Below are 26,494 nucleotides of genomic sequence, written 5' to 3'. Positions count from 1 at the left end.
CAAATTTATCACATGACTAGTTTTGTTAGTTTTCGTGTGTTGCACGTTGACAACCACCAGTCACTTCCCGTTCAAGCTGTAACAAGTCTAATAAATACACTTCTGCATAGGTATTTCCAATCGTTACAAGCACCTCATCCTTTCAGCCAAAATGCGTAATTAAAATTATATCATTGTCTCCTTCAAGTGTACAGTATTCCAAATACATTGATGTCCTTCATAAGCAGAGCAGCAGAAAATTACATTTCAAAGCTAACCATGTTGCACTAGGCCAAAAAGAATATTGCATGAAAACGTCAATAAATAAACAAAATCTCTGCCTAAGGAATGGGGTCAAATTCTAGAAAATTAGAGAGCCTCATTCCAGCTTTATCCGGTCCATATCATTTATCACCCCTTCAAGCTGTAACAGTAAATGAGAAAAAAGAATTATTTAAGAAAAAGTGGCAACTGCGACAAAATTTATCATTGAAAACGATAATGTATACCTTGACAATTTGCCGCAAGAAGTAATCACCATACCGCTTCACTGGTTTTGATTCAACCACGTGAATCATGTCCTGCAACCGAAAATAAAATGTCATCTCCATGCAACAGAAACTGAAACCTTGCAAGAACTTAAAGGACACTAAACATCTCTTTTCAGAGGATTTCTTGAAAGTAACCTATATTGCATACTTGGATGTAACATTCTCAATCCCGATATTATTTCTGAGGGACAAGAGTTTCATGACCACTCATAACAAAATTATTGCTAATAGCTAGCGCGGCAAACAAATGGAAGCCCACGATGATAAGATTCTAATGTTGCCATAACACGTGCAAGTCCACAAACAAGAAAACAGACAAAAAAAAGGGCATACATCATCGATGTAGAAATCCACATCAGCATTAGAGATAATCTTTCCCTCAGAGTCAACAGCATGAGTCTTGTGCTTGTATGTCATCAAGATAGTCCTGAAATACACAATATCATATTATATCTCATCCGATGAGCAAGTTATTGAATGATAAAAATCAAGTAATAAAAAACGTGTACCTTAGAGTGGTTTCATCCACCTCCATGTAATTGGCAAGCTTCGCAAGGGTTATAGTTGAATACACTTTCAGGAAGGTCCGGACACCTGATAACAACTGCTGCTGTTTTACTTCATAAAGAAAAAGCTTCAACTGCAGCCTGTATGCGTCCTGTAAAAAAATAAACATTAGTAAATGACAAAATACATGCATGTACAGAGAAAAAAAAAAAGTGGATGGACAAAACTGACTAATTGAAGCAGCAATGTCAATAACCCACAATTTAAGTCGTAAAACTTGATAAAAAAATATAGGAGAAGTTAAAAAGAAAGGTCGGATATTAATTTCCTAAACAGCACACCAGTGCTCACAGACATTCTAGTGCATGCAAAATTAAGCTCGTCTTCTGACAGTTGAAAAGGCATTAGCTTGAAAGCTAATGTTGCTTTTCATACAAGAAGCATCCTAGCATCACAAGCATCCAATTACTAAGTCCTCCAAAAGAGAAGAATAGCATCCCACGTATGCTTTTTCTACTTTTAATTTAAAGGCCTCTAGCTTTTCCTACCCCTTTTCACACTTCTTTCTCATATACAGTTTCAACTTCCCTATTTTTATATTGAATTTTGAATACAGCAATATACTATAACCATATACTTCCAGTAACATAAAGCTTTCTTAGCTTCATAGCTCAACTAACACTTCCATTGCTTCTTTGTAATATCAAAGCTAACAACTAAGATATCTAGAAAAGAAGTGCTAATCTTATAGCACCAAAAAATCCAATTACCAAACCTTTAGGAAGAGAAGAATAGCATCCATTCTAAGCTCTTTTCTACTTTTATTTTAAAACACCTCTAGCTTTTACAACTAAGATACCCCTCCACTGTCAATTCTTTATTCCTTGTTCACACTTCTTTTCTGGCATACACATTCAACTTCCCTATTTTTATATTGAAATTGAATACAGCAACATACTATAACCAAATACTTTCAGTAACATAAAGCTTCATTAAATTCTTCGCTCAACTTAAACTAATCCATTTTATCCTTGAAATATCAAAGTTAATTCGATGATTAATTAGATAGGCAGCAAAAATAAGGAAGGGTTATTGAAAAAAGTGTGCACTTATAATCGACATTCTCGTATCAAGTCTGCTCATATACAATGGATAGAGCATACCTGGTTGTAGTTTACCAGGGGCTCTTCGAAACTTGGGGCTGAAGGTGTAATAAACTTAGGGCATGCATATGAGAAGAGCTCATCATACATGGCAAATGCTTCATCATCATATCTTTGCATGCGAATCATCTTTTCACCATACTTCTCCCTCAATTGAGAATTCACAGTCTCCTCAACAAGCTTTATTTGAGGACAAAGTGAAAGACAAATTGCCAGCAAGGCATACATCTGTTCATTCTTCTTTAGAATCTGCTCATATTGGGGAGATTGCTGATGATATTGCTTGGTCTTGTATATGTACAGCAGGATTTTATTGAACTCATGAATAGCGTCCACATACCTTAAAAAAATAAAGAAGTTTTTAGAAATTAAACAAGATAAGAAAATAGTGTACAGAGTCCACATTTACAACCAAAAATAGCATCACGAATAAGAAACATAATGAGACGAAAAAAGAAACATAGCATGAAGATAGGTCTCTCTGTCTTAATTCCTTAAGATGGAGAGGCAGTATGAGTAGCATGTACGTACCTTCGCAACATAAGATTAGCAAAACCATAGTGATAAATGGTAGTTATGTGGCTTCCTATAACACTGGTATAAACACCTTGTTGACTAATGTCAATTGGGAGCAAGCACTTCAGGCCAGTATGGTAGTCACCTAAAAGACAATGGACTCTCAACAAACCAACCATACTGAAATAACCCAGCACCTTCAAGACATTACTTCCACCACTGTAATCATACCCATCAGTAGCAGTAAATTGTTCAAGTCCTTCCTTCTCCCGCTCCAATATCTCGATGATACTTGACTTCTCAACCAATGCTTGCAAGAAATTGAGCACCCCATACACATTCCAAGCCTGTCACGAATTAAATCAGTTCAGTATAGTTTAAAGACCATAGACCTAACGTGATTTTTTTTATTTTCTTTTTTGTCACTAACAAACCAAGCAAAACATATGGGCCTTGTTCGGAATAAATCAAGGGCAATTGAAATGAATTCTTACATTTAAGTTAAAAGAACTGAATGCAGCAGCTGTGCGCTTTCACAACACAAGCACGGCCTAAATAAAATTCAAATTATTCTGCTGTTGCATTTTTAGACTTTCCAACAGTCAAAAAGATAAATGATGAAATACCTGATCATTTTGCCTCAAAAGCGCAATCTCTTGCTCAGACTTATTCTTCATCTTAGCTCTATACTGACAAAAACTCTGAAACTGATAAACAAACTCATCCACCATATCCCACAGCCACTGGTTAGGCAATTGCATATTCACTACACCATGCAGCACCACCTATTTCCACAAAGATAAAACTAACAAGTAAGAAAAAAATTAATTAGATATAAATAAGTAAGATACCGTCTCGTTTGGAGGTATTCTTGCAAAATCATACTCCTTTTAGCATGATTTGATTAATTTCAATTAGACTAAATTCTTGCATTTTGCAATTTTCCAAACACCATGATAAGTATGAGAAGAGTTAAATAAACACTAGAGCTAATTTTAAAAAATGGAGGAAATACCTGAAAAAGGCTGCAATAATTATCCCAACTATCAATCCTCTGCTTAAGAGTAGGAGATAAACGAGCATAGAGATGGCGAAACCACATCTCGCGATAAAGGAGGCAGAAAACGTGATCATTATCGACGTAATGAGCAACGGCATCAACAGACGGCCAAGGTGTTTCTTTGAAAAGGCGTTCCGATAAGGTCTGAAAAGAGGTTTCGTACATCTGATGGATCTCGTAAACGTTCTTTTCTCTTATGTGACGGTAAAGATGTACTACGAACGATTTCACTGAATCTGGAACATAGTTCGGGTCGTAACCTAGCTCTTGCCGCTGAAAGCCGCTCTGCTCATCGTAATTCGAGCGGCCTGCGCCGCCAGTCGTGTCGTCGTAGTCGTAGGTGGCCGACATGCTGCTTGGTTGTTGCCAATCTCTCCCTGTGTGCAAAAGAGAGGTGAAGAGTGAGTGGATCGAAGGGCAGGCGCGAGAGACTAGGGTTTAGTGAAGCTGTTGGATTGAATTGCAGTTTGGGCTTTTAAATTTGGAGCTCTTCGGGAAAGATTTGGCCCATTAGAAACTGATATGTATATTGAATTATCTTTAACAAAATTACAAAATTAATCGAATAAGATGTTATTTTTACTGTAAGTTTAAAAATAATGTATTAATTCTTCTCAAAAGAAATACGGGACAATTTGTCTCAAAAAAAGAAGTATTATATCAGTTTTCGAATACGGTATTCTACATAAAAACGAAATTTATACTAAACACTATATTCAAAATCTTCAACAAATTTTCTTCAAATAATGCATAACATGAATCAATTCTATATTATTACAAATTCTGGCACCAAAATTTTAAGTTGGAACAAAAGCTCGTCTTTAAGAGATAACTATTGGATGCTAAGATTTTACATTATATTTTTATATGGTTCCAATTTTTTAATTTGTTTAGTACAAGATCTTCTATTTTCATTTCATATTGAGTTACCTATAAAAAATTTAATTAAAATTATATATGTATATGAGTTCACAATACCAGTTATATCTATATTTTTTAAATATTATATTATATTTAATTAAAATTTATAAAAAATTTTACAAGTCCAAATATTATATTTTGTTGAAATCTATAAAATTTATTTGTAAATTTCAAATCTACATGCTTTGAATAAAAATTAATTTAAAATTCTATATAATTAAATTTATATTAAATTATTTAATATCTAAATTAAATTCTAATGTAAAATAATAAAATTTTTAGATAAATTCTATATTAATAAATTTATTATTTTATACCATTAAAATATTTAGATTATTTTATAAATTTCAACCATTAGAAGCTTACGGATTTTAAGAAATGAAGGTACAGTATTAGCAGACTTCCATGCACTAATTTAGCGAAGTTGAGGAAAATTTGAAGCATGAAATGTTAGCAACAAAACACAAGATTCAGTTGGTCTCGATCACTTTGTGAGCTATAACTGGCTTCTTTCCCGTGACTTTGGATTACAACATAGAAAGGACAGATTGTCGTAAAATTATTTACAACCTATGATGTATAATACCTAAATAAGGGTGAAGCGCCACGGGCATTCCACTCAAGTGGACAGCATCCAAATCCGAGTCTTGGTCATTCATCTAATGTTACTACCAGCAAAAGCAGTACCAATTGGGCATTTTGAGAAGCCAAAATTGAAATCCATTCCCTTCATATGCTTTCTCCTGAGGTAACTCCGTGAAAAATCTGCTTACCCACCATCAGAACTACTTGATTGCAACATCACACCTTCTGCCTGTAAGAAGTAGTTCGGGTCATATGAGGCGCTTCTGAGTTAGTGTCTGGTTCATCTTCATCATCAGAAGATAGGAGAGATGACCCCATCCATGCCCTGAAACCTTCAGAAACACGCCTTTCGACCTCCGGTGTGACTTGTAAGGTGTTTGCCTCTAACATTTCCAAACCAAGGTTTCTGCCACTGAAATCACCATCATCAAGAACTGTAGCTGCTCTCCTTCTCAAAAAGTAGGCAGTTCCCCCATATAAAATCACCATCCCCCATGTGGAAATCTCATAGCACCAAAACAAAGGTAAGGAGCAACTACTCCCTAGCGTCAGGAGGCTTGATCCGAGAAAGAGCGCAAGAAGACCAAAGATTATGGCAAAGACAATATTCAAAATGGACAGACATCGAACTCCACCTACAGATATCATAAAAATAGTCACAAAGTACTCAATTTAACAGACAACTTAGCTAACTTAACCACCGCTTCAACATCTAATGCAATACAGCACCACCATGATTACACATTAGGCGAGATCAAATAATAGTCTTAATTTCCTTTCTTTCCCTTACTGTTCAGCATGACGGGAGGAATGAACTCAGATGAAATGCATAAATAGCACCAGACCATGTTGAATGATTAACTTTTAATAGGACAGTTGTAAAGCTAATCTTCCAAGACCCAAAAGTTTTCAAGACTGAATGCAGAAACATTTAACTTACTTTGACTAATTCTTTTGTTTGCAAGTACAAATGTAATTCATTATTCATTTTCTTATCAAGAAGGTATATCTGAGTGAAGGTGAGTTTTCTAAAGACAGCATTATTTATGACTCTCCGCAACAGTCTATCAACCATTCGCTCATCCCCTTTCCCAAATCTTCTAGAATTCAAATTGCACTAATCCATTTAAATATTTTTTTCTTTGTTTTCTTAACTTTTTCTTATGTTGTTGACTTGGGCATGGTTGTAGAGAAGTGAGATAGTATACAAGCCCTCACATAAAAGCACCGACTCACAATAAAAGGAAAATAAAACAAGAAAATATTATTCGAGCGATGTTAAGCATGAATTTATCGTTCAATTTTCACATTGATATCTGTCAAATATATTAATAGGGAAAGGAATCTCCATCTAACCCTTTCTCTTCCAAGGTTCATAACCAGATACCAAGGATAAGAATGAGAGTAATCGGCAACTATAGTGCCTTAAGAGACTCCTCCTCCACGAAAATAAAATAGAAAAAGATTAAAAAATAAAGTGATTGAACTCTCTGATCCTTACTGGCACCAATACAAAGTCTTAATCTGGACAACTACATAATCCTAATTTTTGTTTGTAGCTTTTTTCCTAAGCAACTCTTTGGTGCAGAAATCAGATATTAGAACACATTGTAAAAGACAGCACATCTATGATGATTCAAATGAGACACATATGCACATCTACGACTAATGAAAACAATATGAAGAATATACTGGCAATTTCTTGTTGTATATCCCTAAAAGAACTTGCTACACCCTCCCTCTTTTACAGTTCCCTCAAACTGCGTGTTTGTTTTGAATCTTGAGGCACTACTACTAGTATTTTGCAAAAATGTATTAACTACCATTCTGTGAAGTGAGTGCGATAGAAGCTGCCAAACTAAACCCTATCAAAGCACCTCCTTAGCATTCTAGCCCATGGAGAAACCTGTTAAATAATGTCAGCATTGAATCAAAACATTGTAGAACGCACCCCTTTTTGAAGCACAGTAATTATTTTCAACCACCGTTAAGCATCCATGTCTTGCTGGAGCAGAATAAGCAACGGTTAGCCCTGTATCATGCATAAGAAAGCCATGAGATACCGAATAATCAACAACATCAATACCCCAATTACATGCCAATCCAGAATCTCAATTCTTCAACCCCGAACGCCCAAAACCAATTCCCCATGACTCAATTTTATAATCCATTTCGCTCAATGACCTATTGAAGATTGAGAACTAAAACATACATTTCTTCATGTTCCAAAACCACATTTTCATATTACATTATCAAGGACAACACCTTGAAATTTTACCATTTACTTTCTAACATTTTGACCTTGTTTAACGTAAATCAAATTGCAAGAATTCATTTCTACTGAGTTTTTGCACAATCACATTATATCATTTATGGCGTGATTTTATTTACTTGAAAATGCCTTTGTTTTTAAAGTTAAAATAATTGAAATTGGTAACAATTTATTGAATCGCATTCCTGCATATTTTAGAATTTTCATACACACTCTATGGGCAACCAAAAAACAACAATGATTTCAACCAAAAACTAAACAGAAGAAAAGAGAAGTCATTTACCTGCACAAAGATAAGCAGCGGATATCAAGAAAATAACAAGAGAAGGAATAAACACAACCATCCAATAATAATCGACAGTCTCTTGATCTGTAAGATAAAATGCACCAGGAAATAGATCCGAATCACCACCTCCTTTCATATTTATCTGCAAAGGCTGAAGTCTCCTGTCACTACAAAACGGCCTCTTTCCACTATCACCAGGAAACACAATCTTCAAGCTAACAATTGTGCATACTAAAATCAAGAAACAAATAGCGGCTAAAATTGACACTAAAACTGGCCTTTGTAGCTTGATCCATGCTTTATCTTCTTCACGAAGACTCTCATATTCGTGCTTCGGCATGAATGCTTGACGGAGTGCATCCCCGATTAGAGCCATTTAAATAGATGTCACGAGCCAGTATCAAAACAAAAATCACGTGAAAGGAATATTACCTAGGGTTTTTGTTTTAAGTGTTGCAACGAAATTAACAGTGAAGATTTCTCTACTCGAGAATTGAATTATAAGAAAATCAAAAACTGAGGAAACCCTAACTTTCGGTGGGATTATTTTTTTTATTATTATTATTATTTTATTTTTTTTGAGGGGGGGAGGAGTAACCGAGTGCGTGTTATTGGAAGGTGAAGATGAGAAAGAGAGAGCTGGGGTGTTGCTTTCTTTTTGGTGGCACCACTTTACACGCACATGTTGTTGCGCCGTTTGGCGGTTTTTTTGTGCGGCGGCGCGTGCGGTTTCTAGAAGCTACATGTCATACCAGATTGGTTCGCCAACTGCCGAGTGCCGAAAGGACCAAAACACTTGCCAAAAAATATATTGCTGGCAGCTGGATGCTGCAGTGCTGCTTTTCAACGGATATTAAATAATAAAAATTTAAATTTGAAGTATTTCATTATTTATTTATTATTCATGATAGCGGTCACCTTGATGATCAACTAGTTTCCCTAAACGGAGACCGGATAAGGACACCTGAGATTGGGGGACCTTGGGAACACATGTTAGATCTTTGAGTTGAATTTCTTAGAAGCCTTTAGTATATACTTTATCTTTTAAAAAGTATATAAGTTTGATTTTTTAGAAAATAAATTACTTTATCGTTTTGTTGCATATTTTAAAAGACGGTAATTTTGTAATAAAAATAGTATTAGTTTTTCCTTAAATATAAAAAAGTAATTAATCGAATTTATTTTAAATAAAAATAATATTTTTATTAAAAGTGATTAATAAGTATTAATCCAAAAAAAAAAACAAAAAATTAAAGTTAGCTACTCCGCAGACAGTAGTAAAAAGAAAATAAAGAACCAAAGAGTTTGGTTCTCTTTAATTGTTAGTTTAATCCAATTGAGTTCTACTTAACTAATTATTTACCTCTACCTTTTAAGGAATTCTTTTAATAATATAATTCAAATACAACTAATACTTTAGTTCTCATGGAGTGCTGCTACTTCTGCTCTTGTTTACCCTATAACAAACGACAAAAGAGTTATTGGAGATACCAGTGCCCCTCAACCTCACTTGGCTAACAAGCCAAAGAGCAGAGGTGGTGCGGTTGCCCCCACAAACTCTGCAACCAAAAGGAAGGGGTCAGTACAAATAAAGAACCAATGGGAGAGCAGAGAGGAACCTGCCAAATGCAAGGATATTCTACTTCCACATATAAAGAAATTGATGAACTGGGTAAACCCTCTAAACCTTGTCTTCTTTATTTTTCTTTTTCTTTTTTTCCCTTTATTATCCATTACCAAGGGTGTCAAATTGGCTGCGTTGTCTCCCTATCGGCGTTGTCATTCTAACACGTGTATTGTCTTGCGGGGACTGAGCTTGGAGAAAGGACTCGTCTGAGACTAGAGCTATGAAAGGCAAAGAAAAAGAATTATATAACAAGATAAAAGGATTGTGTGTTTGGTTGTAATGAACAGACTGATAAATCGAGAAGTAAAATACGAGCATTATCTGCTTTGCCTTGCCTTGCCTTCACAGAAGGTGAAAAATATATATTTGAATAGAAACTATATGCATCAGCGGCAACCTCAAGTTTAAAATATAACATATACCAGAGTATCAATTGCTGTTCAATATCCACAAAGAGGAAAACAGAACCATAGCATGGAACCCATAAGCATAGTCATTACTATGAACAGACAGGCATCTGCTTGCGTATTGAAGAAAGAATCAACAGAATTCTTCAACATCACGGTGAAACTTTACAATAGTATTAGGAGAAGATCTCTGCATGCTCCACAACTTTCGAGAAACTTCATGCACAAAATCTATTCTGCTAGCATGTTCAGCTATCATCATCTCCTCCAACACTCTAGCATTCCCATGTAGAAACTCGGCAAACTCCAGCACAAGTTTATACTCGGGGTAATCGGCATTTAGGCCAATAATATGAACGGTTTTGAGATGCGACAAAGGATTAATAGTTTTCTTGTATGACATCCAATACTTCTCTACCAAGAGACTGAATTCCTGAAATCCTGTAGGAAATTCACACTGCCGAGTAACTTTATTAGGGCTTGGATTTTATTGAAAATACATACCAGTAGTATGTGTAGCACTAAATTCTACCAAGTTATAGTACTAAAATGAAATTAGCTTTATTCATTTTACTTGATGAAAATGAGGAATAACTCATAAAGGTTGAACAATTAAAATGCATATAAGGTATCAACACAGATGATCGCAAACCAATGCTTAATCCCAGTGAGCTTAAAATACGCAGTTAGAGTCTATACATTTGGTTGTAATAAAAAATTACCTGCCCACTTTTGCCCGATTCCAACATTATACGCAATTTCTCTAGCCCAGGTGAACTGCTAAGTAAGATTGCAATCCCAGGAAGGGCCGTAATAAAACAAGGAACAATCACAGTTAAGCATTTGCTGTTTGACAGTGGAGAAGTTTGACCATTCACCTCCATTATTGACAGTCTCCTAAGATTTGAAATAAGCAAGTTAGAACAAGTGCAGAAGTTCAATTTCCAATAACAGTTACTAGTATCAAAGCATAAGAACATGCAAAAATTATAGTACCCCCTATACATTTGGTAACAAAATAGTAATCTTTAAACGATTATCCTGCTGGTTTAAAGATGTTAATTCTCATTTATCCACCTGCAAAAAATTTATACTATACTAATATGTATATACACCAATATGCACCTATAATTCCATGAGTAACTTAATGGACCTTCAAAAACACATTCTTTTTCATAAAGTAATCCCTCATTAGTCCAAAATTAGAGAGAAAACGAGAGGAATAAAAATATTGCCCTCAAGAAGCTGTTTGGGACTAAAGTCAAAACGAGGAAAAGCAGTTTCATTTTCCAGGTCTATTTTGGAGAATTTTTCTTGAAATAGATATTGGCATCTAAAGACTCGGCTGAAACTTAAATATGTATTTATAATTGTAGGAGTCATAACTTGTGAATTACAATTGTGAGTCTAATAAATATTTACGAATGTATTTCCATGGTAAAATGGAAAATAGTGAGTCATATATAACAAGAAGAATTTACCTGGATGAACCAAGCCCCTACCTTTAGCTCCTCAACATGTTGAACCTGCTGAAGAACCCCTTCCACAAAAATTTTGTAGCCCTCTTCCTCTTCCTCGTGCTCATCTTCATCCTCCTCAACCTCCTCCTCCTCCTCCTCATCATCATCATCATCATCACTATCATCATAATCATCATCAGCTCGTATATGATTCATTCTATTTAATCTCTGACAGTCAAGAGTAGCACAACTCAAAGATGGCAAGTTCATTAATATACCCCCTCTAAATTCCCAAGTGTGCGAAAATTCCAATTTTTCAAGATAAGGACCAGAAATTTCAAGCACATCCAGTGGCGCCCATTTAATACCATCTAAAACCAGTCTTTTCAAACACTTAGAAGCAATATCAAGCTGACCAATACCTTGGCAGTTATGCAACTCAAAGGATTCAAGTTGGGGGCTACCAGATAGAATATCTTTAATCACTCGATTAGTCAAGTAAGCAAACTGTATACACAAAACCTTAAGAGATCTCCAATTAACATCTGCATTAAGCGAAAAGCCGCAACTAGATAGTGTCATTTCAGTCACTGAATCATTGCTGTAAAAGAATTGCGGCAAACGGTATCCCTGGTTCGAGGGATGAAAATCCAAAGTAAGCACCTTTGCTTCTTTTTTTATAGCGAAACGCATGCACAAGGATATTTGAGACTGATACTCACTCATGTACTTGTCGGAGCTGAGTCTTGGGGAGATACTGAATTTATTGATCTTGGAACAAGAATTGAGAACTAGAGTATTATGTATGAATTTGGAGAAGCATTTCAATTTTTCGTCACTGAAGCAGTAAGGGTAATTGAAATTGAGATTTTGGACATAAGTCCATTGATCTCGCCACCTTTTAGATAAAATCCCAGTTTTTACAGCCTCTTCTGTTGATAACAAAAAGGAAAGGATGTGGTGGATGAGGGTATCTGGTAAAGAGCTAATGCCATCTTCTTCATCGCAAGATTTAATCTTTTTGGTCATAGCGCCCTGATTACTTCCCGTTTCCATTATTCAACCCAACTGAAAATATAGGGGGGCGGGTGGATTCTGCTTTGGCATAACCTTACCCTACTATAGCTTCTTTGTCCTCTTCTAAATGACAAGTACCCGTCTTGTGTTACGGCATTTTGGACTAGTATCCCCTGCTTTTCTTAATACCATACTACCGTGTTTCCTCATTTTCAATTGGTTAATACTAATGCTTGTCGAAATAAATAGATTAATGGGAAAGTTAAAAGTTTCGTTTGGTCACTAATGCAATTTTGAACTTTCGAGTTAAATTAGAATTAAATTATTTGATTGACAAACTTTAATACCATAAAACAACCTTAATTGATTATTTTTAAATTTAGGATAGGTTTGTTCTTAATTCTAACTCACCTTACCTATTATTTAAAAAATATATATAGATTTTTTATCTTTAAAGTTCTTACTGGTCTTTTTATTAATTTTGATTATAAATATCTGAAAAAATAATAAATACTTTGTTACTTTATTATAGCATATAAAAATAAAGCATATCAAATAAAAATCATTTAGGGTGAATTATATATGATATTAATTTTTTTTTATAAGTATAACAAAAAAACATTTTTATTTATTTAATATGAAAGTTAATTTGGATGAATTTGATTGCCTCAAAAGCTTAGGAACCAAACAAAATTTGAATATCTTTTTAAATTGGTCCATTAACTAGTTGAATTTTGCCAAAAATAGATTGAGGAGGGTATTTTGCATAAGAAATTCAAAATGAAGGGACTCATTGTAGAGAGGTACCGTTAAGGAAGAAGGTTTATCATATTATCCTTGTAACATTGCTCATTATACATGTAGAAGAATTTTTTTTTTTTTTTTTAACATGTTGAATTATTTTAAAATACTCTCAAAATCAATTAAGTTTGAGAGTCTTAAAAATACTCTCACCTTTATATAGTAAAACGAGAGATATATTAAAATTAATTATTCTTTTATATGTTGTTGTATAGATGCATTAATATTTAGAATAAGTGTTTATAAAATTAATTTAACGTGTTGTCAGCTTATGTCTCATTCTACACATAGATAAAAACTCTGAATCTTCTCTCTCTTTTTTGCTAGTATTGGAGTGGTTAATGTAGGATTCAAGCTTGAAGAAAGGATTCATCGGAGACTAGAGTTATTAGGGCTCGAAACAAAATCATAAAAAGAACAATATTATAATCAATTCCCATAATATATATATATAAAATTTTATCCATTGATTTCTCTATTCTTACGGACAGTAAATGTTCCATCAGAAATTTTAATGCATAACATTGAAAAAAATAATTTAATAGAATTCTAAAAGTTTAATATATATTTTAAGGCATTAAATTTATTAGATTTAATCATAATTATTAAATTAAAAATTTACTAATAGAATTATGGATTATATAATTATCTAATATTAAATATTTTATTAATATCTGTATAATATAACATCATTTATTATATATGAATCTAAGTAATAAAATAATTTGAATTTATAATATCTATAATTGTTATTTTTATTTTGATTAATACAATAATTAATTAACAAAAATTTAAATATTTGGGCGAGGACAAAAGAAAATAGCAATATTAGACCAATAAATATAGACAGCCGAGAATAAATTAGTTATTGGATAAAATATTATGAAAATAATTTTTGCGCTGAATATAATTATATGGATACATATATTACTATTAAAATGGAAAAAGGAAATATTTAGACCGTCTTTTCCTTTGGACTCATTGTACTTAACATCACACTTACCAGCACAAATTACAAATCAGTGTCTAATTATCCAACATCTCAAGTCACTGTGCTCTTTGATCCTAGATTCCTAACACACTCTGCTATTTCCATAGCTGATTCTCACAGTTTTGGCTTCCATGGCATCCTGCTCTTTTTTTCTCCCAAAACCAAGCTGCCAACACCTATGTACACCGTCAAAAATCCCTGGTAGTTTTTGTTTAACACAGAGAAATCTTTCACTTCAGAGACATGGGTTTCAGTTTCTGCAACATGGGTCTATTATAGAATCAGTGATTGTTAGAGTTTCTCACCAACCTGAAGCTTTGGTTGGCAACTCCTGTAATTCGTTCTTATCATTTGGACTTTTTTGAATTCTAATTCAAACAATTACAAATGTGGAAGTTTAAACTAAATGTTGTATGGTGGCAGATTCCGATACTCAAGCATTTGATGTTCCAATTATCAGCTGCTCAGAGGTTCATTTTCCTCTTCTTTCTTTTATTATTTGTTTATTTATTTGCTTCGTGTTCTCTTGTTGCTCAGTTATATCAGAGAGTTTGTAATTAAATTTCTTGGTGAAAAAAATGATTTTGAAGGCTATGGAAAGGCTAAGAACAAACAGGGAAAAACACAAAGGGAAGCAGCAATTCTTGGCCATGTACTCTAGCATATTTGGTGGAATTACAACAGATCCAGCAGCTATGGTAATACCCTTAGATGATCACATGGTGCATAGGGGGCATGGGGTCTTTGACACTGCTGCAATAATGGATGGGTTAGTACAAATTCACCTTTTCTATTTTTTCTTCAAATGCTCCTTTCAAATGTTCTGTTGTTCAATTTTTGTGCAAAAACACTGTTCTTCTTAAAGCTGATAATACTTTTGCTTTATTTCCTTAAATCACTTTAATCTTAACATTTGGCTCTTGAATCTCTCCATATTCTTTTGGCATGAATATTGAACTATTTTATGATCTTTATTGTTGAGAAAAATAAAGTGACATGAAATAGGAGAAAAATATGCAGATTTATTTTCACTTTGTTAAATGATCAAGCACGATTTCGAGCAAGTGTTCTTCTAATGTTTAGGCAAATAATCACCTCTTAAGTGCTGATAAGGTCCTTGTATATTTCTCTGTCTTAGGCATCTATATGAATTGGACCAACACCTCAATCGTATTCTAAGCTCAGCATCTATGGCCAAAATTAATCTACCCTTCAATCGGGAAAGTATAAGAAAAATACTTATACAAACAGTTACCGCTTCTAAGTGTCAGAAAGGGTCACTAAGATACTGGCTCTCAGCAGGACCTGGTGATTTCCAGCTATCTCCATCTGGTTGCCAGCAACCAGCTCTTTATGCCATTGTTATCCAGGATCATTCTCAACTTGATTCAAAAGGTGTAAAGGTAGTAACTTCGTCAGTCCCAATAAAACCCCCAAAATTTGCCACAATGAAGAGTGTAAATTACCTTCCTAATGTGCTTTCAAAAATGGAAGCCGAAGAGAATGGCGCATTTGCTGCTATTTGGCTGGATAATGATGGGTTCATTGCTGAAGGACCTAACATGAATGTAGCGTTTGTCACAAAGGAAAAAGACCTTATTATGCCTTACTTTGATAAAATCTTAAGCGGATGCACAGCTAGACGAGTTTTGGCTCTAGCTGAAGGGCTGGTGAAAGAGGGTAAACTTCATGGAGTAAAGGTAGGTAATTTGACTATAGAGGAAGGAAAGCAAGCAGATGAAATGATGCTTATAGGCAGTGGAATTCTCGTTCGCCCTGCCGTGCAGTGGGATGAGCAGATAATTGGCGATGGTAAGACATTTTTCTGTGATATACTTTGAATCCTTTGAAGTGATACTTACATGGAAGCATGCAATTTTTTTATGCTGAACTATATCATGGCCTTTCTGAACCTTGTGTTCAATGAATGCAACAAATAAAAATTCTAAATTATGGAATTAAAATGGTTTTCTAAAATTCACTATGGGAAGCATGAATTTTGTACTAAATTTGTTTAACAGTGAACATGGTAGAGCTCAATAGCTAATGATCCCTGTTGAATGGAGGAAACGGAACATCTCCTTATTGTTGTAGTAGTGTGGTTGTTAAATGGACCACTTTGCCTCTGTCCTGACATATTTCTTAACTATTGCTTATATTTTATTATGTTTTATGCAAGTCATTTTCTCAATAGTTTCAAGTGCATCCAAAGATTTTATGGCGTGGATGAGTTCTTTTGTTTACAAACCTTCTTTTTATATGTAAATTTTTGGAAAGGCATCGAGTTGTTAAATTTTCTTAGTTTTGATCACTAATAAATTTGTGACGCATGTTCTTGTGAAGGCAAAGAAGGTCCCATAACTATGGCCCTTTTGAATCTTATATTGGAGGATATGAAGTCTGGTCCCCCAGCTGTGCGAGTACCAGTTTCATAGCTCAACTATTGTCTTTTGGTGCTGCAAAGTGGGACTTCAAGCCTGAAAAGCCTTTGTTCCGCTCCTTGTCACTTGTGGAGGCCGTATTATGTTTGAGATGGACAGTGCTGTTGCTTTTTATGATTTTTCAGTTGAAAAACTCACATTTTACTTTTAATACACATCTATTTATGTGGACATTGATTTCTTTTAAGACCAAATATTAGCTCATTTCAAATAGTGTACATGAGGGTGAAGACATTTCATGTCTGTTGTATATTTAGTATTTGTTGAAAATTATGGAGACAGACTAACTGCCAAAAAAAAAGGAGGCTTCCAGTTCGAACTCTTGGGGAGGCCCAATGCCACGTGTATCTTCTGTTGTGCAAATTAATGAACCGGATTTGTTGGGACCTTTCTTGTATGGAACAGCCATAATTAATAATTATCATTTTATTAATTTATTTCTGATACAAACAAATAAATAAAAGAATCTGTATCATCATACATCAATTTCCTTGTGTCTTAAACTATTTGCACAGGCACATAGCGTCAAGTTGTTAATCAAATATACATAATAATGGTTGGATCCAACGATTTAAAATGTAATACCCACACAGGGTTAGTGGAGCATCTAGTCAGACCTTAACTTTGTGATGTGTGTATGCAGTTGTTACCCATGCCGTTTCGCTTTGCTAAAAGTGATGCTCATCTTTGTTTTCTATCAAATGTCATCGGATAAATTCCAAACCCAATAAAAAATGCCATTAGCAAAGCATCCATGGTCACAAAGACACCAAGATTTCTCTTGTGTTTTTCTTCTTACTCTTTTTATTCTCCTTTGTGGCATTGGTGAATCTGTCTCTATTTTATTATTCATTCTTAGGTCAGTTCTTAAAATAATAAGTAATTAGGAATGGAAGAATATGCCTTTGAATTGAACTTACCATATGTGAGAGGCGGATAACTTGAGATAACATGTCACACTCCACCTCACTATCCATGGTAACCCTTTTCTTTTCTGAATGCAAAATATTTATATTGTAGGAACAATTTACTTTGGAAAAGGAAATAGGATATTGAATGTGTAATAAGATATCATTCTTAGTATTATATTTGAATTTTGAATTTAAACTTTTATTTTTTAGTACTTTTTTGAAATAAATGTTTATTGTAATTTCATATTTGTTAGACAAACAGATCATATATATTTTTCTTTTAAATGTATAATTAATATGTAGTTTTTTTCTAATTCAATAATAATTTCAAAAATCCAATAAATAGTGTTCTATATTAATTATACCAACTGTCTCTTATTATTACCAGTTTTAATGGGTAAGTAAAACTTCTTATAGTAATACTAAACATGATACGGACAATTTCGAGTAAGCACAGCAATCTAGCTACTTAAAACTTCCATTTTAGCTTCCACTAAAGTAGAAACCATTTGTTAGGTTAAACGACCCCGTTTTTTCACCAAATGGCAGGACCCGCATAAAACCCACCGTATAAACGATAAAAACCGTTAGATGAAAATGGTCGGTCTAAAACCTGTACAAAAGACTAAAAAAGATATACACCGGAGTACGGCTCGCGGGTGACTCAGTTTTTCTAATACGTGTCACTCCATGGTTGGTCCTCCTTTTCAAATCCCCACCTCCCCAAAAATAATTCAACAGAAACAGGAAAAAATAAACTTAAACACATTAAAAAAAAAAAACGGAAAACATTAAGCAATTTGAAGAGAGAAAAAAGGTTATTCTGTTCGAGCTAATCGATCTAGAGAGCCGAAGTGTTCTTTAGGGAGATATAGAGGAGATTGCGTAATTAGATAGTCGCCGGAGTTTCTTTTAACGTGGAATCGGAGGTGGAATTAGGTTTAATCTCTTGTGTTTGCAATAACAAGTAGGAAAAGAAAAGGAAAAAAAAGGCGAAGATGGTGAATTCTATGGTTGAACGGGCCACGAGTGACATGTTGATCGGTCCAGACTGGGCTATGAATATCGAGATCTGTGATATGTGCAATCACGACCCTGCGTAAGCGCATGAACTTTGATTTTAATCTGATTTTTTGCCCTATCATGTTTCGGTGTTTACCGTGTGATCGATTTTCAGTTGTTTCTTATTAACTGTTATTATTTTTATTTTTTCTATTATGTATTAGTTTAAATAGATTGTTAAGGATGCCGTAGTTTTGATCGAATAGTTAATTTCTTGTTGCCGTTGAGAAAACCTGGTTAACAAATGGAATAGATTTTGAAATTGCAAGTGTTAACAAAAGTTAGATATTAAACTCTGTGATTTGGATATTTGAGAATCATATTGGTTCCATCATCTAAGTGGAACATGAAAATCAATACTCATTTATTACAATTTTGCTACTTGTATAGTGGAAGTGGGGAATTTTAGTTTAGGAAATGAATTGTGTGTGGTTTTGGAAGATTATATTGGAAGCTTTTAGGCTATAAAGATTACTAATCTGTATTCTGGGTGTTGATAACTTTGAATTAGGTTTCAGAAGGGAAGAAAAAAAGAAAGAAATTAAAAGAGAAATGATCCCAAAGTAATTGTTTGGAATCAATCCTGTGCATTCCTGCAAAATCATGGTGTTTTTTCTTTGAAAAGGCCTTCAAAACGTTTATTTTTTTAAATAAAAAGAAAGCTGAAGAATTGAGTTCTAGCAATTTTAACCATTCCAAACACGAGAATTAACCAAATCTGGATTCAGTTGTATTGGACTCTTACATTTCCAAACACTATGTAAGGTTCACAAAATGCAGATACCCTCTAGAGGAGTCCTTAGCTAAGTCGAAATGCAAACTAATCTATAGAGGCTATAAGGATAAGAACAACTACCACCAAGACAAATTTTCTTGATCAAGGCAATCTCAAAATTTATAGCGAAGCCAATGTGCTAGACAAGGAAAGTGGTATTGAAGAGAGGTTGTAAATCAAATGTTGTTGTAGTATCCATGTTTCCTAGATTTAAACCTTTTAGTAGAAACCTTTCCACTCCTATATTGAATTTCCTGCATAAAACATCGAGCAATAGTGAAGAAGACAAAAAAGAGAGCATTCTTGAAAGTTTTAGGATAGCTGTTTTCCAATTTTCAACAACATAGCATGGTACATGCTACCACTGATCCAATTACTTCTTCTAACACCTAACATTTCTTCTCTGAACTTGTTGAAAAACGCAGTAAATGCACTCAATTATAATTTGTGGATAAGTTTTTTTCCATTCTCCTCTTAACATCATTGACTACTTTTGTAGCTATGGATATTGATCTCAAATTTGCCTCTTATCTAGTCAGAGCATTCTTGGTTAGAAATTGTGACTTCAAATGCACAACGGAATCTATTACCAATCCCTTGTCAAATCTTATACGTCCTTGTTCCTGGATAGTAGTCACATCCCTGGCCTGCCATGGTACTACAATCTGGGATGTGAATCCATCTTTCTTGGACACTTTGTATAGAGAGAGAGAGAGAGAGAGAGAGAGAGAGATTCATAAATGAGAGAGTTTCACTTTTGGCCATGAAGAGATATTGAAGAGAGAAAGTAAGACAAGGGGGTCTACCTATCAGCTCAACCACATTATGCTGAGGCCTTTATTAACAAAGTCTCTTTAACATCAAATAAAATCAGTCCTAATCTCATCTTAAATACCTTTCTATGATTCCTTCATCATTGGGTTCTGCATTGAGATATTGCAGGTGTTGTTGGTTAACTAGAGAAAGGTAATAGATGGTTTTGTGCTCTCTCTATTTAGATCCATGTAAGAACAAGTAGTCTTCTTTGCAGCAAAAATGGTATCATTTGTGAAGCCACCCTTCTGTTCCTCCAACTCTGTAATAGAGCTTATACTCTTACTGTATGAAACTATCTAGTAAATTCAAACCCTTTTTTCTTCAGATAGCTTTTGTCATTCATTTATTATGCTCCTGTTTTCAACTATTCTTTAGAAAATTATTTATCATTGTTCAGTTGTACTTATTAATCCTGCTAAATATTTCACTTCACCTCATTGTATTCTTTTTGCTATCGGAAAATTTGGATGATGTTACTTCTCGTAATTTGGCTTCTGGTTCTAACTTTGGGTTGTCAGACAAGCAAAGGATGTTGTCAAGGGTATAAAGAAGCGTATTGGGAGTAAGAGTCCAAAGGTTCAACTTCTTGCTCTAACGGTAAGCTTCAAAGGACATTTTTTTTAATCTTATTATTTAAATCTTTATGTTGTAATTTTTAAAAAAAGTGAAATCATACTGATGCAAGATGTCATCAACATGCTTCCATTCATCTGCCTTTGCTGCGTCTAATAGTTCTCCAGTTTCCCTTTTCTTGTGGATAAATAATTCATGTTAGAATTTAGTGTTAAGGTTTTAGTGGCTACATTAGTACACCAAGGAGCGTGATGTTGCTGAATCCATTGTTTTACCTATCTATTTATGTACATGTTTTAGTTGGCTGGGGAACTTATATTCTTTGTAGGATGTTTTCATTTGACTTCCATCCTTTCTATCAGAAAAGTCAGAAATATAGTTATGCATGGAGAAGAGAGTGAGAGGGACAAGCTATTCATATTGGAATTCTCTATGTTCAATTTAATATATGAAGTGAAGTTAAGAATTAACTACAGAATCATAATTGATTGGTTTTGAGAGTTTGCTCATACAGTTATTACAGCTTGCATACTGTTATTTTGACCGAACCAAGCTGGCTTAAATTTCTTGGTCAATTACCTTAGAATACAGTTTTCTCACATTTATGTCATTTATAACTATTTTCCCTGATGATTATATGTGTTAAATTTTTGTCTGGATGTTGTATCTAGCTATTGGAGACCATTGTAAAGAATTGTGGGGACATTGTCCATATGCATGTTGCAGAGAGAGATATTTTACACGAGATGGTGAAGATAGTGAAAAAAAAGGTGAGAATACTTTTGGTACATTTTGGTTGCTCTTCTACATCGTATTCATTTCTTTTGGCAAAAGCTGTTCATACTGTCTTTGATGCCCAATTCTAGCCCGACTTTCATGTCAAAGAGAAGATTCTGACTCTTATAGACACCTGGCAAGAAGCATTTGGTGGAGCCCGGGCAAGATATCCTCAGTATTACACTGCATACCAGGAATTGTTGGTATGATTCTGATAGAAAGATCCTAGTTGTTGATTTTGGTCAATTTTTTTGGAAGTCACTGCATCATTGCATTGTGAACTATTGCCCAAGGACGACTTGGTCATTTCATTTTATATACACTGTTATACAAATAGTTTGGTGATCATACTGTGGCCATTTTCTTTACATGTGATGAATTATGTCACTCATTATCTCAGCGTGCTGGAGCAGTCTTCCCTCAGAGAACTGAGAGGTCTGCTCCTGTATTCACTCCTCCACAAACGCAACCTTTGTCATCATATCCTCAAAATCTGCGCAACAATGAGTTTCGGCAAGAGGGAGCAGAGTCATCTGCAGAATCTGAGTTCCCAACATTAAGGTATGTCTTTGATTTTTTTTTTTCTCTTTAGTGCCTGTGTGGAATTTAACATATTCTTTTCATTGTTCTGGCCGGCCCCTTCTTGTAGCACTTTCGGTACTTCTGAAGAGTCATAAATTATTGATGTTTGTAACTGCTGTTAGGTTATCTGTCTGTGTGGCGTTAATGCATCATCAATTTACGACTTGTTCATACAATCGTTTATACTCGGAAGACACAAATTTTTCTTGTACATTTTGTTCACTGGACATAGACAAATTACAGGGTAGGAAGAGAAGTAATAAAATGAAGCAGTAAGCATGGTCTCCCCTTCTGTCTTAGTGTGAGCTTGGGTATAAGATTCTAGTCTCTACCCTTAATTGGCAACGCGCATGACTTTCAAGTCCTACCCACTATTGTGCCGTTGATTAGCACACTTACCCTTTGATTACAGCTAGAGTAGTGTTTCCATTGTCTGGATTTGTCATAATAATAAAGCAAAGAAAGGCTAGTCCATCTGATGTAATGTTGACAATTTCAGTACATTTTTGTTTTCATGTTTGCTGCTTGGCTATTGATGAGTCGTCATTTTCTCTTTGTACTTTGTTTTATTAGCTTGACAGAAATTCAGAATGCACGTGGTATCATGGATGTCCTTGCAGAGATGTTAAGTGCAATAGATCCAGGAAACAAAGAGGTAAATTTTCCATATGACAGTGGAATGGTAAAACTATTTGTTGCTTGGATAAGGGCGATGTTTCAAGTTTGTATTTTTAACAATCATTTTGGTGGATGTATGATTCATATATGTTAGAATCATATTTTCTGTGATAAGAACTTCTGGCACTTCACATCAATTTTATGTGCAATGCATGACTTTTCAATAATCTATTTTCTTTCTGGCTAATATTTCTCACAATTTTTAGGGACTTAGGCAGGAGGTTATTGTTGATCTGGTGGAACAGTGTCGCACGTACAAGCAAAGAGTGGTACATCTTGTCAATTCAACTGCGTAAGTTCCATATTTTATCTGGAACTGATTAGATTATATCTAGAAAAGCTAAAAAGTCTCCTTGTTTTTCCAAATCACTTTTGCAGTATGGTGTCTTCACTTGTTGATTTTGTGTACTGTGTGAGCATTAGTGACATTGCACCAACTCTTATTAGAATAGCATGATAACAGAAATAGAAGCTTCGCCTGAAGTCTTACGTGAAGTAAATAGATTTAATAATTTATTGCATAACCTTAGGGGCTTTCTGTTTTGATATAATGAGTGAAAAGATATCATGCCACTTCATTTGAGGTTTCAACTGCAATTTTCTTATGAGCAGGCTATTATTAGATCTATCTTGTTGCTTGATAATATTGCTAATTAACCATGGACTCAAATATTGACTTGATGTAAACATCTTAAAAATTTGTGTTTATTCGGGACTCAATGCGCACAAATGTGCACAGATATATTAAAAATCCTAGCTCTAGGTTGTTATCTGCAACTGGCGAACTAAACTGGTTGAATAGCTTGTTGACTTGCAGACTAAATGCTTTTAGTTTATAACTTAATGGTGTTCGAGTCTTTAACCTCTTCGAAAATTTTGGAAGCACATATATTCATCTCTCTGATATGACTTGTTCATTTTCATCTATCATCTTCAGAGATGAATCGCTGCTATGTCAGGGGCTTGCGTTGAACGATGATCTGCAGCGTGTATTAGCTAAGCACGAGGCCATTGCTTCAGGAACTTCTGGTCCAGCTGAGAAACCAAAGCCTAAGCCTGAATCTGGTGGAGCACTACTAGATGTTGGTCCTTTAGTTGATGCTGGAGACAACCACAAACAGCGTGATGAGGGGTGGGTGAATTTATTCAGAATGATTTTATCTGGTGTGGTGCAAAATAACAAAATAGTTTACAGCATATATTGCTTATAACCCACAATAATTATAATTGCACATAAGTTAGAGTCTGGGTTGAATATTATAGTTTAATTTTAGAAGTTTGTGGTTCTCATTTGGAATTGGCCATCATTGTTCAGTTTATTTCATGTTAAATTAGAATCTGAGTGTTAAAAAACGGTCTTAAATTGTAATTGTTAACTTAAATTCTTGGGACTTAGTTATGAATCTCATGAGTTGTGTTGCACCATTCAATTATCCAATGTATCTGAGATAGTCGTGTGTCAGTGCCAAAATTCATTAGTTTGTAAGGTGACATGATGTATGGTAGCGTGGAATGAGTTTGAGGCCATTGGACTTGGAAGTCTTATATGTTTGTAGCTTTTAACTTATAGCAGTACCGTAAGCACCTCTACATTTAGTGAGTGAAATTCACAGCCAGTCAATATTTTCAAGTGAAAATAACTTTTGAAAATAATGACCTTTTACAAAGCTCCAATGGCTCAAATTTGAAATTGAACGTTCAAATTTCTTGCAAAGTTCAAGATGAGCTTTTGCCATTTCAGCTTTAAGAGTGACATGATTTTGCTGCAGATCTGCTTCAAATCCTGGTGTACTGAACCAACTATTGCTCCCTGCACCTCCTGCAACTAATGGTCCAACTGCTCGAACTTCTGCCAATCCCAAAATGGACCTATTGAGTGGGGATGACTTTAGCTCACCAAAGACCGAGACTTCACTGGCCCTTGTTCCTGTGGGAGAGCCACAGCCGGCCACTCCTCCATCTCAGCAGAATGCACTTGTTCTCTTTGACATGTTTTCTGACAGTAACAACTCTCCAAATGTTGTTAATGTGCAGCCCACCCATATGTCTGGACTAACCAATTCTTCGACTCCACAAGTCCAACAACAACATAATTTTCATCCCCAAGAAGCTGGAATTTACACAAATGGAACTGCCCTAAACACAGGATCTCCACGGTACGAGCATGCGGTTTACATGCAATCCACTGGTCCTGCCTGGAATGGACAGGTTGCTCAGCAGCAGCAGCCAGCCTCACCAGTTTTTGGTGGGTTTTCTTTTTCAGATTGGCTTTCAGCATTGCCTGGGGAAGTTTGAATATCAGCATATCAAAAAATTACTCATTCATTCATGTGATTTACAGGCAAATTATTTTCCTTTCATGCCTTCTTGCTGTGTCGTTTTGTTTTTATTGTTGTTTTTTTATGATTGTAGTTGTTTGAATTCAAGCATGCGACATTTGCTCTTAATGTGTCATTAAAATTTTCTAAGTTCTTCATTTTGGAATGCGAAAAGGTGCTCAAAGCAGTGGATCGCTACCTCCACCTCCATGGGAAGCTCAACCAGCAGATGGCAGCCCTGTGGCAGGCTCTCAATACTCTCCACAAATGCAACTTACTCAGGTGGTTGTTACACACCAGCAACCAATGTCAAGTGGCATGTATCCTCAGGGACCACAGCCTTCAGGGAGTGATCATGTCGTAGGCATGTATATTCAGCCCATCACAGGTGGCCAATTATCAGCAATCCATAACCCCGTTGTACAGAACAACCAATTTGGTTTGCAACCTCAGGCAGTCCAAGGAGGGCAATATATGGGTATGCTCCCACAGCCAATGCAAGCTGGGCAGATGGCTTCTGCGTATCCTCCACAAATGTATGGCAACCAAATGGCAGGATACGGGTATGGTCAGCAACAAGGGACACAGTTCCTTGAGCAGCGAATGTATGGACTCTCTGTTAGGGATGACAATGGTTTGAGAAACTCATCTTACCAGGTTTCCACTTCATCTTATGTACCACTCAAGAAACCTTCAAAGCCAGAAGATAAGCTATTTGGAGACTTGGTTGACATTGCAAAATTCAAGCCAACTAAATCTACCCCTGAAAAAGCTGGTAGCATGTGATATCTTTGATTGATTGCACTTTTTTCTTCTTTCTGCTCTTTCTGTTTCCTAACTTGCTCCTTATCTGTTCTTTTTTCTTTTCTCTCCTTAATTTCAATATATATATATATAATTTTTTTTTTCTTCTGGTCTCATTTGCCCCCATATTTGTGTTTCTTTCTTCTTTTTTTTTTTTTTTTCTTTTTCTTTTCCCTGGCAACCATGTAAAGTCCTTGTAGAGAAACAAAAAAGTATTGACATCTCTAATTAGGTTGGATTTGATATTTGGTCCATTTAACAAAAAGAAAAAAACAAATTCTTTCTTATTTTTTTGGTTAGTTCTGGTTTGCTTTGTAATATAGACTGAAATAGATATTTTATTGAATTTGAGAGCTTAATACATGTGTACATGCCATCTTTGAGCTTTAATATAGATGTTATTTTAGAGATTGGAAAGGAGAGTTTTGATTGAAGAGGAGGTGGGGTTGGTTGATTAAAAGCTGCCTGATATTCTAAAAGATGAAATGGTGCTCCAATGCTGAAGGATGAAGCACCTGGAATTGTTTTTGACGTGCAAATTTAGTGGCCTTGCCTGCCCGTCTGGGTGAAATGATGTTATGAAGTATTTGACTCCTATTGGTGAAACTGTTGGA

General features: G+C 34.9%; 5 protein-coding genes across 7 annotated transcripts; 2 read left to right on the top strand and 3 right to left on the bottom strand.

The window, feature by feature from the left end:
• Window positions 1-140: 140 nt before the first annotated feature.
• On the bottom strand, window positions 141-4,226 carry LOC8271203 (eukaryotic translation initiation factor 3 subunit L). The gene is made up of 8 exons (XM_048371848.1): window positions 3,732-4,226; window positions 3,343-3,501; window positions 2,732-3,063; window positions 2,201-2,540; window positions 1,040-1,188; window positions 864-957; window positions 489-560; window positions 141-403 (listed from the first exon to the last, which is right to left on the bottom strand). Exons 1-8 carry the CDS (start codon window positions 4,125-4,127, stop codon window positions 359-361), a joined length of 1,587 nt encoding a protein of 528 aa, XP_048227805.1. The 5' UTR covers window positions 4,128-4,226; the 3' UTR covers window positions 141-358.
• Window positions 4,227-5,111: 885 nt separating this feature from the next.
• LOC125369465 lies at window positions 5,112-8,826 on the bottom strand. The gene is made up of 3 exons (XM_048372018.1): window positions 7,838-8,826; window positions 7,234-7,314; window positions 5,112-5,917 (listed from the first exon to the last, which is right to left on the bottom strand). Exons 1-3 carry the CDS (start codon window positions 8,214-8,216, stop codon window positions 5,499-5,501), a joined length of 879 nt encoding a protein of 292 aa, XP_048227975.1. The 5' UTR covers window positions 8,217-8,826; the 3' UTR covers window positions 5,112-5,498.
• Window positions 8,827-9,819: 993 nt separating this feature from the next.
• On the bottom strand, window positions 9,820-12,442 carry LOC8271202 (F-box/LRR-repeat protein 25). 2 transcript variants are annotated; one of them, XM_048372016.1, is made up of 3 exons: window positions 11,356-12,442; window positions 10,597-10,770; window positions 9,820-10,331 (listed from the first exon to the last, which is right to left on the bottom strand). In XM_048372016.1, exons 1-3 carry the CDS (start codon window positions 12,388-12,390, stop codon window positions 10,008-10,010), a joined length of 1,533 nt encoding a protein of 510 aa, XP_048227973.1. In that variant the 5' UTR covers window positions 12,391-12,442; the 3' UTR covers window positions 9,820-10,007. The 2 variants fall into 2 exon arrangements, with proteins under 2 accessions (XP_048227973.1, XP_048227974.1); XM_048372017.1 differs by having other exon boundaries at window positions 10,156-10,315.
• Window positions 12,443-14,123: 1,681 nt separating this feature from the next.
• Window positions 14,124-16,788, top strand: LOC8271200 (D-amino-acid transaminase, chloroplastic). The gene is made up of 5 exons (XM_015717608.3): window positions 14,124-14,476; window positions 14,567-14,613; window positions 14,734-14,912; window positions 15,282-15,955; window positions 16,487-16,788. The coding sequence occupies exons 1-5, from the start codon at window positions 14,275-14,277 to the stop codon at window positions 16,576-16,578; spliced, it is 1,194 nt and encodes a 397-aa protein (XP_015573094.1). The 5' UTR covers window positions 14,124-14,274; the 3' UTR covers window positions 16,579-16,788.
• Window positions 16,789-18,176: 1,388 nt separating this feature from the next.
• On the top strand, window positions 18,177-25,983 carry LOC8271199 (TOM1-like protein 9). Of its 2 annotated transcripts, none has more exons than XM_048371810.1 (10): window positions 18,177-18,594; window positions 20,667-20,745; window positions 21,393-21,491; window positions 21,588-21,701; window positions 21,899-22,059; window positions 22,654-22,735; window positions 22,965-23,050; window positions 23,696-23,890; window positions 24,528-25,099; window positions 25,252-25,384. In XM_048371810.1, the coding sequence occupies exons 1-9, from the start codon at window positions 18,494-18,496 to the stop codon at window positions 25,051-25,053; spliced, it is 1,443 nt and encodes a 480-aa protein (XP_048227767.1). In that variant the 5' UTR covers window positions 18,177-18,493; the 3' UTR covers window positions 25,054-25,099; window positions 25,252-25,384. The 2 variants fall into 2 exon arrangements, with proteins under 2 accessions (XP_048227767.1, XP_002516559.1); XM_002516513.4 differs by having other exon boundaries at window positions 18,199-18,594; window positions 24,528-25,003; window positions 25,252-25,983.
• Window positions 25,984-26,494: the final 511 nt, after the last annotated feature.

The sequence above is a fragment of the Ricinus communis genome, chromosome 3, assembly GCF_019578655.1.
Source record: "Ricinus communis isolate WT05 ecotype wild-type chromosome 3, ASM1957865v1, whole genome shotgun sequence".
Classification (NCBI taxonomy): Eukaryota; Viridiplantae; Streptophyta; class Magnoliopsida; order Malpighiales; family Euphorbiaceae; genus Ricinus; species Ricinus communis.
Note: the sequence above shows the minus strand (reverse complement) of the source record. Positions and strands in the feature narration are given on the sequence as shown.